Consider the following 13,506-nt stretch of genomic DNA (forward strand, 5'->3'; position numbering starts at 1 on the left):
AAGGTGATAATGGTGCTGAGGAAATGGAAGAGGAAATTGTCTGTTGGGGTGACACTGGGTCCCTGGGTAATGCACTTTAACAACTACTGTGTGTGTGCATGTCTGTGTGTGTCAGATTTATATGTGTGACTTATTGGAGAATTCTCTTGTAGAACATTAGTGAAGTATAAGAAGACAACAGCAGTACTTTTTCTGCTGTCTATATTACTAAAAGCAGGCTTAATCCACCACTATTTTACATGGTCTTGCATGACCACAGAACACACAAATTATTTTTGTTCACATAGTAGTTTAAGATTGCCTGTTGGGCGTTCAATGTCTTTGTTTGAGAGCAGACAGTATAGAAAAATAGGAAGACAGGGCACAGATACTTGGGGGTATGACATGTAACAAAATGTCGGCCAGCCAGGACCTGAATAGTTGAATGGTTCATGCATTAACCCCTTAACTGCTAGACCCCTGGTCCTATTCTTCTTTAACAGTCGAACACCCTGGTCCCATATTATTCAGCCAAAAACAACAAAACAATTGAACTCTTATTGCTGTCCAGAGTTCACCATCATGTTTTCTAATATGTATGTGTGGAACATTCAACTGATTGTAGTCTGAATAAAGAACATCTAGTTTAATTGCCTAGGCTGATGTGAAAAAGTACTTGATAATTAAGTAAATGCACATAAAAAGAAGGCTAAACATGTACACAGAATGATATATAGCACACATAGTCACTTTCAAAGTTGCACGCACACAGACGCGCGCACACACACACACACACACACACACACACACACACACACACACACACACACACACACAGTTTATCAAGAACAATACTACGTTAATACCTGCAAAGAGCTGATGCTTTGATGCAGCATCAGTTGGAAGAGCTGCTCAGATTTTGTAATCTGCACAGCATGTTCATCCTCTAAAACCCAAAAGGCCGACTCAGCAGTTTAAATTGTGGACTCTGCATTTTTCATCTCAAACGTCCTCAGTTCACATTAGCTGCACTGTCTAGTCAAGAGTCAGGTCTGTTCAAGCTTTTGTCTCTTTCACATAAGCTCTCATCGACTAACTTGTCATTTTAAATCTGGCTCCTTCTGAATATTGCTAAAAATGTTTTTGACAAATAGTATTAAATGTTTAGTTCAGTCAATCTCCTCATTTACTTCACATAGCTTTGAACTAAAGACCGAAGACCCTCAAAATCCTCTGAGGTCTTTTAAATCAACATCTAATCTAATCTTGCTGTTGATTAATTCCTGTGGTGGAATAATGCCTGGACCAGGTAGCTGCTCTGCTCTCACCAGCCATCTGTTATCATTGATGAGAGCTGGGATACTCTAACAGTCATTGGCATCTCTGTCCTTTGCCAGATGCTGGCAGGAGTTTGGGACAGGTCAACATGGAGCACAGCAAATTAGATTGATTATGAGTCAAGTTTTCTTTCCTTATAAATAAGATCATTTATTGAATGAGTTGCCTTTGAGAGGAAGTCTATTTTCTAATGGTAACTAGTAATAAACAACTAATTTCCCCTCTTTTTTTCTCTTCCTGCAGGTGACTGGGACTGTCATCCTCTAGATCCCGCAGTGTGGCATGTAAGTTCCAGTTAAACATGACTGATTCACAGTTCTGCTGTTCTGACTCTATACACCTACACTACATATACTCATATACATATACTCTTCACATTCTAACTATTACATCTCTTGCTACTGTAGCATCCAGTTACGTGGCAGCCGTCCAAAGAAGGAGACCACCTGATCGGGCGCATCACGTTAAGCAAGAGGTCGGCCATGCCCCGTGAGGCTGGCTCCCTACTCGGCCTAAAGGTGATCAGGGATTCAATTTTTCTTCATTTTTCAGTGTCATCACCAGTGGCTGTTAAACAATTACTGCATCTTGCAGAGAACAGATGCCACGGAGCCTCCCCACATGAACTTCAGCTTCTGTTTGTTCTCCTGTCTCTCCTTTGTGTTCAGGTGGTAGGAGGCAAGATGACAGAAACAGGGAGACTTGGGGCCTTCATCACCAAAGTCAAGAAAGGCAGCCTGGCAGATGTCGTGGGCCACCTGCGAGCAGGTGCAAACCTTTTCTGTATAGCAGCAAGTTTGTGTGTGCTTGGTTTAGAAATGGTTTCATTGGGAATCTGTTCTACAAACGTAGACATGTGTTGTTTGTGATGACAGTGCTGCCTACGTTAGCGGCTCTGCGTTGGTACATGCTACTGTATCGCAGCAGTACCTACAAACGCAGGGTGTGGATGACACATGGAGGTGATGCCCACATTACTCTGTGTTGTGATTTTAATAATAGAGATAAATAGTGCTGAGGAGGACTCAATGTGACTGTGACATTTGAAGCCATTTAACGTTAGCTAACCTAGCTTGATAGCTTGCAGTGTCCTTATCTTCATTTGACCATACAAGTATAATGTTATAAATTGCTTTTATTTGATAGCCAATCCTGCATATGTTGGTAATAAGGTCAAAAGTAACAATTAGTAAGTAACCTATTAGTAATAAGTAAAAATTATGCATAGTATAACAGCAGACATAAGTAGTGCACTGCTGACAGCAGCTCCAGCTTAATAACTCTCTGAGAAACTTTAAATGTACTCAAATACAGTAAGCATAACTGACAAATAGATGCAGTATGTTTTATTTATTTATTTTCTTTTGCAAAAAGGTGACGAGGTGCTGCAGTGGAATGGGAAGTCGTTGCCGGGAGCAACCAAAAAAGAAGTGTACAACATTATCCTTGAATCGAAGGCCGAACCTCAAGTAGAAATCGTTGTTTCAAGACCTATAGGGTAAGATTAATGTTATTATACGTAATCATTGTCATTAATGTACCTAAGTGATGACACTGATATTTTATGTCTCCTTCCTTCATCTAAAAGCTCTATCCACCGAATTATTTCCAAAAAGTTCTTGAGAAAAGTGTATAGAGCATATCAGTAAGTAGCACTGATTTAATAGATTTAATAGGTGGACCCCCTTTTCCTGATGCCTTCCCAGAAATCCTTCAGATCCAAGAAAAAAAATTGTTGTTCCAGTTATAATATCCCTTTCCCCTCTACTGTCCACCACGTTTAGATAGCGCTTTTCTACCTTTCAACTTTTTGATATCTATTTTTTACACTAAAATCCTGACTGGATCTTTACACTGTCTCTAATACGCTATATATTCTGCTGCTTTATACAGAGATATCCCAAGAATCCCAGAGTCATCCCACCCTCCTCTAGAATCCAGTAAGTCTTGATATGAGCACCTTGTATATGTCTGTGAGGGGATGGTTCAGGCTATATGTAATATTGTTATTATTATTGTTATTATTGTTAATATTGTGCTATTGTTTACTGATGTGCAGTAAGTAGAATCAATAGAGCAATAGAGTCTATACTCTTCACATTTTACTTTAATTCCAAACGTGGGTTTGCGTGTGGCTGACTGTTGCTCTCTTTAACACTCAGCAGGCTCTAGCTCCTTTGAATCACAAAAGATGGATCGCCCTTCTATATCAGTGATGTCCCCCACCAGCCCCGGGACCCTCAGAGACCTTCCTCTGGTACTGCCTGGACAGCTATCTGTGAGTATCTGCAAAAACAGAAAAGGTACACATGCAACAGCATATTTATGGTTGATATGAATAAAGATCTGCTGCCTTTGCACATTACTCCAGGTAAAGCTGTGGTATGACAAAGTGGGCCATCAGTTGATCGTTAACGTCCTTCAAGCCATAGACCTGCCGACTCGACCAGACGGACGACCTCGGAACCCCTATGTCAAGATGTACTTCTTGCCTGATAGGAGGTGAGATCATAGAACTACTTTTGACATCAATTTCCCACCACAAATTCACCTGTAGTCATGCTTGTGATTTTGTGAATTAATACTGTGTTCTTGTAATCTTAACACTGTATGGTCATGTCTATGCTCTAGTGATAAGAGTAAACGGCGGACTAAAACAGTGAAGAAGAGCGCTGAGCCCAAGTGGAACCAGACCTTCATATATTCCCACGTTCACCGGCGAGACTTTAGAGAACGCATGTTGGAGATCACAGTCTGGGATCAGCCCAGAATCCAGGAGGAGGAGAGTGAATTCCTGGGCGAGGTGGGTGACAACCTTTTATTACATTTTTGTAATAAAACTGCTTGTTCCAGACCCCTAGTCTGATAATTTGAATCTGTAATCTGGTTTTATCTTCTTATAAAACCAAACACTGTGAATGAGTTTCACAGTAAATAAGGGATAAAGTAAAATGAATCAGTGTTAGTTTGAACAATAATTCTTCTTAACACTGCTCACATTTATAAAACATGCCTATAAAAAAGAGAAGTTGTGAGATTATTAATAACACAGAAATTAAGTCATAGAAAATTATATACAGTATTATTCAAGTTTTCAGTCTGTGAATCTGTGAATTTTAATATTGCCTCGTACTAACGATAGTCGTTTCTCACATGATTAGTGGTTTAAAGCTTGTGGTTAAAGATGATTGACATCTCTTTATATTATCTTTTTATGTAGTATGTACTATTTACACCTTAGCTGCTCCACCTGAATGATTTGCCATTTGCTTCCATTCTTTCTTCCTGGTTTTCTCTTAGATCCTAATAGAGCTTGAGACGGCCTTGCTGGATGACATTCCTCACTGGTATAAACTCCAGACACATGATGTGTCCTCTATACCTCTGCCTCAGCCCTCACCATACCTCCCACGCAGACGTGGCCATGGAGACAGCCCCAGCAAGAAACTACAGAGTATGTCTGCTTTTATACAGTGCATTTAAAGACTAATGTATGTGTATCTCAATGTGTGTGTATAATTTAATAGCTATTGTGTAAACATACAGTATGTTTGAATGTGTGGTTGCTAACCTTTCCTTTACTCAGCCTCTTTTTTTCTCTCAGTGTGGGAGACTGACAACAGTAACCCTAAACCTTACCCTCTTCTGTGTGTTGTGCATGTGTGTGCGTGTGTGTGTGTGCGTACAGGGTCTCATCGCATCATTGATACAGAGTTTGATGATGGTTTGATAGTAGTGACTAAAGGTGGGTGGGGGGCATGATTACTGAGTATTTTCTTTTAGTAGCCTGTAGACGTCCAGCACTGGGTGAGAAAGCATCTTCTTGCTTCCTTCCTCCCCTTGCTCCACTTTAGCTCCACTCTACTGTCTTAAAACAAACTGCACCTAAATCAAAATAATTACTCTTTGCTGCATCAGCCAAAGCAACCCTTTTGCAATTCATCATATTGCTAGTGGGCTGCAGATTTTGAATCGCACCATTGAATTGTACAGATTTTATACAGCTACAGTTTATACTTCATGGAGGCTGCAGTTTCTCCTCCTCTGCTGGGCCGTAGAAACACTAGAGCACTGAGTGCATGTTAGACTGTAGAGCTACAGTAGTTCACTCATTCCACTGAGTCTTCTGCCATTCTCCCGCATGCTTCTAGTTCTGCCTGGCAGTTGCTTACGCCACTGAAAGGACGTGGGATATGTACGATAGAAGCTGAATTGTGTTATTTTGGCCAATAGAATCACTACAGCTCTTTTGTTGTTTGACTGTTTCTGCTGTGTCTTAATGTCAGATTATCGACCTACTTTAAATGTTCATGCAGTCATCTAAATGCCAAACAGTGTCCTACATGGAGACGTTTGAGTGAACATAATATGCAACTTTTTTGAATGACTGAAATATTTTCTATGGACACGTTTAGGCTACTTTATTATGAAATGTTACATATAATACAGTTATTTTATACTACATACTATTTATTATTATGAAATCATTTGAACACAGAAACCCAGGAGTCTGTACTGGCACTTTAGAGTAGGTTGATGTTCGGGTTATCACTTGAATTTATTTCAAAATTATTTATGTGAAAAAATGAATTATAATGTAATTTTATTTAATCTAAAAGGGCACCAGAGCTGTTGCTAACAGAAAGCTCAAGCTAAACTTTCTATACCAACACACTTTTATAAGCTTGTGTACAAAGGCAAATAATTGTCCGCTTACCATAACAACAGAAGACACCTCAGATTTCCAAGCTTAATGTTTGCAGTCTTCAGGGAGCCAAAATTAATATGCAGAAGAACTGTGGTTTCAGCCTTGGTTTTAGATGCATTATGCCCCTATGTTGCAGATCTAATGCATATTGCATATTTACTTGCCCTTACCCTTTAACGTTGATTGTTAATGCCACTTTTCACATCTTTTACATTGTAGTAGAAAAAGAAGTCAGTAAATGGTATATACCACAAGATACAGTCAGCTCATAATTTAATGCATTATCCGTATCATTACATACAGTTTTTGTGTGTTTTCTATGCTTTTTCTTGTTGCTGCAATTGTCTGTTATAACACTGATATGTCACATCGGGCACGAAATAATGGTTAAAATAAATCTCAGGTCTGACATAGCCATTGCAGAAACAGTCAGCTACTCAGGCTAGCTCACATGACTAGCTAATAAAACACTAGCTAGTCATTTCTCTGTAAAACATCCCGAAGTGATGTTCTACAGTCTCTAAGAGAAGGGCATTTGTAGTGGTAGTCAGTAGCACCACACTCAGAACTTGTACATCCTTGTCAAATGACACATGACTAATGCCTGGATGTATGTGTTTCTGTGTGTCTATCTATGTTTCTGTGTTTTATATCCATTCAAATCCATTAATTGACAAATGTGTGTATGTGTGTGAATCTTGCTTTTTTGCCCTTGTGTGTGTGTGTGTGTGTGTGTCCCTTCATACTGGCTCTGTGTGTGTGGTGTGTGACGGTTCAGAGCGTAATTCCAGGGAGAAAGAGCGAGGTAGTACACTGGCTGTTCCAGAGCAGCAGCGACCTGTCCAGCACCGCTCCCGCTCTGTATCACCCCACAGAGAGGACTCGTGCAGGGCCAGGTCCCGACCTGCACATGTGCCCATGCAGAGGTCAGTATTACCCTCTAGAATAACCCTGCTGAGTGAGTGGAATGTGTGCTGATCAACACAACTGTATCAAAACCTTGACCTGTGCTACATTATAATATATATAGTAAGCATCAATGAAACTATATACTATATATATATTACTACTATAGTTACAGTATCTCAAAAATAGGTCTCAGAATTACTGTGAGCAAAGCTCAAGCGTAAGTGTTCAGTGAAGACATAAGGAGATTTTTACTCTTCAATTACAAGAGTTAACATGGATTTATTAAGGCTTTTAGTCTCACTTCTTTGTGGCCAACTCACTGCCAAGTAAAACATATTGAATCGTTACAGCCACTAAATATGGGCCAATATTCATATTACCCCTAAATAAAAAACATACCTTTATTAGATATTTTTCGTTTATATCAGGAGCCTGGATGAGATTCACCAGAACCGCCACAACTCCCACTCTCGACACCATGATTCCCACTTGGAGCACCAGCGCTCTGGGGATTCGGACTATGAGTACTCTGAAGACAGGTAACCCGTTGCTGGCATCTGTGAGCATATTCAGGGGTTGTGTGATGATGTAGTTATGACAGTGTGTTTTAGTTCATGCAAAAAAAAGTGTTAAGGTTTTGTGTACATTGGATCAGCACCAGTACTGGGTCATTCGGCCATCTTTACCACTAATAAATAAAGTTCTCTCTGTCTGACCTTGATATGCTAGTATTTAGTTACACTTTATATAAAGTCTGGATCTTGTTTTGGTTAATTGGCGTGTGTAATGTGTTCTTACAAATCCAACTTTTACTAATACTACTAACAGTGTGAAAGTAGTCACTGCAGCTTACTGAGTATCATTCTGTACTGTTGAATGCAGGCTTGAAATGTGAGAATTATGATTTCCTGGTTTCTGTCATTCATAAATCCACTTTACCTGTCTGAGTTGCCATCCTCTTCTGTTGTGTTTTCCGGGTTGTTTTTCATTTGTTCACCCATCGTCATGGCAATGACAGTGAGGTCCTGGAGATGCACAGGTCTATCCGGGGCGGGAGTGCCGAGTGCCTGCACACAAACAGGTAAAAAAGTTGAAAAAAAAAGAAAAGGCAACAGCCACCACTCAGCTTTATTTTAATAGATTATGACATTTTTCTCATCATTTCCATTCTCACTATACTTTAATAACTTCACACACTTCATGTTGATATTTTTGATGTGCTGATTATGTTGAATGCATCTTGAGTGTACAGTATGTCTGCTTTTCTGCACCTGCTTGAACACAAAATTTAACATATCATGTCAAGTAGTTGTAGCACACTCATAAAGTCATGTACAACAATTGTCCTTCACCACAGTTGTCTCAACAAAGCACACACAACACACTGATTGCTGTAGAAGACAATTTAACACCCAACCTGCTCAGTGACTGACCTTAACAAAACAAAAGTTTTGATAGCTTTCTTTTGTTACAGTCGACCCCCTTGAAGTCGGTTTGTTGCCTCAGTCTTTTGTGGATTCCTCCTTGGAACCTAACTAATAATTATTCACCTATATGCCTGTAATTTTTGGGGGGCAATATAAATATGTTTTAACACTAAGTATAATAATAAATATATAATACAATTTACTACTACCAGTTTAGTGGACTGAGCATTGTACCAGTTTACTGCATGTAGCTATCTCATGTGTTTTGCTGAGTGCTCTGGAAACATATTTGTGGCATTTTTGCACATTATTTAGACCACATCCATAATTTGGGGTTTTTCACAATTCACTGATACTCTACAAATGTAACCCCTGCGAATTTGGGGGGTCGACTGTATTTTTATTTTTAATTTGATGTGTTCACTCACAGCAGTTGTTTTTTTTTTCCTTGTCTTGCTTTATACGCATGATCTCCACTCATACAACCAGGGGCATAGGTAGATACAACAACACACTCCCCCCCAAAATGCCCCTGTTAGTAAACGGTATCCATAAAGACATTTACAGGTAAGCGTTCAGCATAAAAGGTGTTCTTGCGTACCCTTCTCTGTGCCTGTTCAGCTTTCCCAGACTCATTTGTGGAAGTGGTGGGACATTTAGTTGCAACAATGTTCTCTCAGTGCAATAAATGCCCATACGTATGTCTCCCAGAGCACTGTGCTGCTTGTGCTTGCTTTGGTCGGAGTGTGTGCCAAGTTGCTTTGTCATGGTGGCGCTTTGGCTAGCTAAATGGTATGTGTTGCTTTTCCCTCTGCATTATGCAATCCTTTGAAGACCCCAAATAGTGATTTATATATCTACACTGGAAATCTTATATTCTTCTGTACATTACTTCTTGCCATTTTCAAAACATATCAGAGCTCTTTAGACAGATTCATCACATTAGGTCGTCTTATTTATTATATAAATCTGATCATTTTAATAAAGACTTAACATTATTAGCAGAAATGTTAAGTAGGCTGTAAATATTTTTTAATACTCCAACAGCTGTTTTAGTTACAACATGTATTTGCCATAAAATGGTGGAAACATTTATTTTCCCCTCACGATGAACTGTTACGTGTTTATAATATTAGTAATTATAGTAATATGAATAATAGTTAACATGTTAGCAATCTGGTGTTCCACGTGGTCCAATGCAGTAAAGAATGCTCTGTGCTGTACTTTAGAGGAACTAAACAGCTGCTACACAAGAGGATGGCACAGCACAGGAGGAGTAACACCTCAGGACATGAATCAGCTGTGTACCTTCAGTTAAGGGACAAAGGACACTAACTTGAGGACATTAATGTTCACGTATTGGACAGAGAAGACAAGAGGTTTGAGAGCGGTGTGAGGAAGCTTTGCATGTGCAAATAAAACCCCCTCACTCAACAGAGGTGGAGGCCTTAGACACAACCTGTTTTCCATTTATCATGCTGCCCTTTTATTCGTCCCCAAAGAGATCAGGCCCATAGTTGACCCACATTAGGAGGTAGGAGGAGTTGGCGGTTGGAGGTGTGACAATTCCATCTTTTCACACCCTCACCTTCCATTGTTTAACCTAACGAGACCATTCAGGCCAGATTGAAAGTAAAACCAACCTGGAGGAGGATTTGTGGTCTCTAACCAACTATCCTCAGAATGAAGAAGCTATTAGGATTAGTAGTGAAACATTTCTAGAAGAACAAGAAGTCCAGTTGCCATTACTCAATGTCCAGATACCTTATGTTACATACATTATGAGTGTAGTAGGATCTAGAATTGTAGGATTTTGAACTATTAGAATATCTGCTGCTCCTGTTTGACCAGTTCTTGTTAAATGTCTCTGCAACTTAACTTTATGGAAATACTAAAGTTGTTGAACCCCATGGAAATGAATACTTGGAAATCAGTCTAAAATGTGTGAAATGCTTTGGAAATGGTTGGCAATAATGTAAACAACATATACATTACAGGTAATGGGCTAAAGCAAATCATACCATTACCCTTGTCTTTTAATACATTTGTAATATGTTGTGGTCTTTATTTTCACTAAATACAAATTGGTATACTCTATATCTACAGTATATTAGTATTATATAATATACTGTATTCTTTCTCTTTTTTTGTCTGTGAAGAGTCTCAGTCATCCAGGTGAAGTTAGACTAACTAAGTCACACTAACAGTCCACCTGGCACAACTTCTTGATACCCTCTCTTTTTTCTGCGTCTGAACCAGACACAGAAACCTGTCTCTGTCCAGCCCTGATCCTTTTCTGGCACTCCTATACATTTGATACATTTGCTGTGGCTTGGTTTCCGAGCTATGCGCCACCTCAACTGGCTTTAGATGTGTAGATAAACACTATTACATCTAATCTCACCATATGTGAAGAGCTGCCACTATACTCTTCACTGAATCGCTGAAGATGAGCTCACAGACAAGATACAGTTCATCTCATGTTTATGTGTGGGGTTTCTGGCCAGCATCACTCAGCAAGAACACTTAACTCCTCATAGAAAATGTGAACAGTGAGTTGACAAGGAAACTACTGTATTTGTTGTACTGTGAACTTGAATGCTGCTTCATTGTCTCTACTGATTTTCTACAAGAAGCCTCCCAAAACTTGTGTTTCCCCCTTCATTTATTCTGTCTCTGCTTATTTCTGTCACTTGCATGTGTCATTTTCTTGTTTACTTTACCTTTCCTTTGCATGTGGGTCTTTCGCCCGACTGTCGTGGGCGGGACTTGGCACACAGCTCCACCCTCCCTGCATGCCTAAAGAGCAAACTGCCCCACAGGCAGGAAGAGGGCAGTACCATGCCTCGTAGCATCCTTACACATCGTGTGCTTAGGTTCACCGATGAGGTCACAGTTAGGTAAGAACACACTCATTTCCCGCACTGCCCCCCCCCCCCCCCCCCTCTTTTTTTTTTTTTTTTTTTGACAGTGCATAGGAGAGGCCCAAGCAAGTACAAAGGCAGAGCATTAGACAAACAATAAACACCCATGTGTGCCATTCGTGCTCTGCATCTTGCCTGAAAAGATTACTGTATGTGCAATGGCGTGGAGCCATCCATCAGTTGAAGGTGTTGTCACGGAGCAGCATGACGTGACGAACATACAGCTGTGAGTGTGTGCTGCAGAGAGTAAACATGAACACTGACTGCTGCTCTTCTCTCCTCTTTGCTCATTCACTCCCTCACACACACACACACACACACACACACACACACACACACACACACACACACACACACACAAGCAGTCCCCTCTCCCACTTAGACCTGGTTCCCATGGCAACTCCCCAACCTTCCATCTGAGTGGTCTCACAGTGTAAGGCTGCGAGGAATGACTGGCTATGATAAATGGAGATACAGCATTACATGTTACTGCACTGTCTGATGGCCCTCTCTCTTTCTCTCCCACCCTCTGTCTTTTTTTAACACTGCTTCTCATTATCCTCTTTTTTCTGACTGTTTCTTTTCCTCTACCTCCTACTTGTCACCCTTTTGTTCTCATTCTCCTTTTCCTGACACCTCTGTTTGCGTCCTCTGTTCTTGCACATTTCGTCTCCATCTCTATTTCTCTCTCTGTCTTCGTGTCTCTTTCTGCTGCCATGTTGTGGCGGTGCAGCGACCTGCAGCCGTCGTTGGACAGAGTGAGGAGTGCCAGCACCACTTGTCTGAGACCAGACATCAACTTTTACTCTCCTGACAGTTACAGGTATAAAAAGGGAATTAACACCCATGAATTGAAACTTTACATGAATCAGGTTAGCTTAATTTGCACAAGATTCTAGTATTTTATTTTAAAGTTGAATAATCAATAGTCACACAGGACATTCAAATCCATATTTTTGTGACTGAATGATTAAATCTTAAATCATTCAACAGTTGTGGGTTTTAGGATGCTGCATGTTTTCACTCCAGTTCATGTGGTGTGTTTTTTTCATACATGAATGAATTTGTCATTGCATGATATGATACAGAATCTGTTTTTACAAGTTTGGTACCTTTGAAAAAAGGTTTTGTACTGAACCAGCAGAACAATTTAATTCATTACAGACATTAAGCGATACACACTGTACATACATCTAAGAAGAAGAAAAGAAAGGCTTGCTGAGTGTAGATATTTTATAAAGACTGATGAGAAGATGTACAACACTTTTCATGTGTCTTTAATGTTCCAACAACTAACAGTTAGGTTTTAGTGTAACTTAAACAAATTAAATATCAAGTTTTAATTTGTGATTTGCTGATAAAGTAAGGGCAGAGAAAGAGCCAGGCTAGATATCCCCCTTTTGCTAAGTTAAACTGTTTCCTGGCTGCATATTTATTGTAGAGACAGGAGAGTGGTATAGATCGAAATATAACTCTCACCAAGAAAGCAAGTAAATGTATTTCTCCAAATGCAGCATAAACTGCAGTGTCTGAGTGAGGATCCAGGATATGTATCACCTTGTCAGCTTCTTCATACAATGTGTGCTTGTGATGCTCATATTTTCAACATGATTATGTAAAAGGTCAAGTAAAGGTGAATATTTTGATGGATATACAGTACCACAAACGTAACTCAGTTACAGCTTTGACTGTCACTTTACACTGACAACCTTTCCTGGTGTTCCCACCTTGGGATGCTCCTCTTCCCACCCCTCCGCCCCTCTAGGTGCTCCAACTCTTTGCCCAACAAGACTCCCCCAAGTCCCCGGATCTTAGTAGAACATGTGGCCCCTGAGGAAGACAGGTATTCTCAGCTGGCTACCTGCTGTGCCTATCCCTAAAAAAAAAAACAACTAAGCTACAGCTCTACTTGCGTGCTAAAACCCTCCTCACCCTACATTTCAAAGCCTGTCCTGCAGCCTCATCCTGTAGTGATAGTGTTACGCAAATCTGTCTCTTTCCCCTTTCCTGTAAATATTTGTGGTCTAAAGCTGTATAATCCCTCCTTTATTCCTATGCACCTGCTCTTTCTGCTGAGCACCTGTTCTGACTTTTCTTTTTTTTTATAAAAGTACTTTCTTTGCCGTAATTTTGTTCGTGGCAAAATATTAAGAAAATGTACAGAACTTGCAGGTTATGGATATATTGCCTTCACAATCCGCAAAAACAAAGCTGTCAAGTC

General features: G+C 40.0%; 1 protein-coding gene across 6 annotated transcripts in view; it reads left to right on the top strand.

Moving 5' to 3' along the window:
- Positions 1-13,506, top strand: part of LOC113162063 (regulating synaptic membrane exocytosis protein 1-like) — a 61,978-nt gene that overhangs the window by 31,281 nt on the left and 17,191 nt on the right. For 2 of the 6 annotated variants that reach the window (XM_026360033.1, XM_026360034.1), the window contains exons 6-22: positions 1,561-1,601; positions 1,725-1,835; positions 1,986-2,085; positions 2,692-2,815; positions 3,211-3,257; positions 3,480-3,595; positions 3,689-3,819; positions 3,949-4,120; positions 4,618-4,771; positions 5,006-5,062; positions 6,804-6,951; positions 7,363-7,473; positions 7,953-8,015; positions 8,851-8,928; positions 11,142-11,261; positions 12,019-12,108; positions 13,051-13,128. In XM_026360033.1, the coding sequence (XP_026215818.1) occupies positions 1,561-1,601; positions 1,725-1,835; positions 1,986-2,085; positions 2,692-2,815; positions 3,211-3,257; positions 3,480-3,595; positions 3,689-3,819; positions 3,949-4,120; positions 4,618-4,771; positions 5,006-5,062; positions 6,804-6,951; positions 7,363-7,473; positions 7,953-8,015; positions 8,851-8,928; positions 11,142-11,261; positions 12,019-12,108; positions 13,051-13,128 (1,741 nt within the window). The remainder of the gene's footprint in view (positions 1-1,560; positions 1,602-1,724; positions 1,836-1,985; positions 2,086-2,691; positions 2,816-3,210; positions 3,258-3,479; positions 3,596-3,688; positions 3,820-3,948; positions 4,121-4,617; positions 4,772-5,005; positions 5,063-6,803; positions 6,952-7,362; positions 7,474-7,952; positions 8,016-8,850; positions 8,929-11,141; positions 11,262-12,018; positions 12,109-13,050; positions 13,129-13,506) is intronic. The other 4 variants (XM_026360035.1, XM_026360036.1, XM_026360037.1 and 1 more) reach the window with 4 other exon arrangements.

The sequence above is a fragment of the Anabas testudineus genome, chromosome 1 (assembly GCF_900324465.2).
Source record: "Anabas testudineus chromosome 1, fAnaTes1.2, whole genome shotgun sequence".
Lineage (NCBI taxonomy): Eukaryota > Metazoa > Chordata > Actinopteri > Anabantiformes > Anabantidae > Anabas > Anabas testudineus.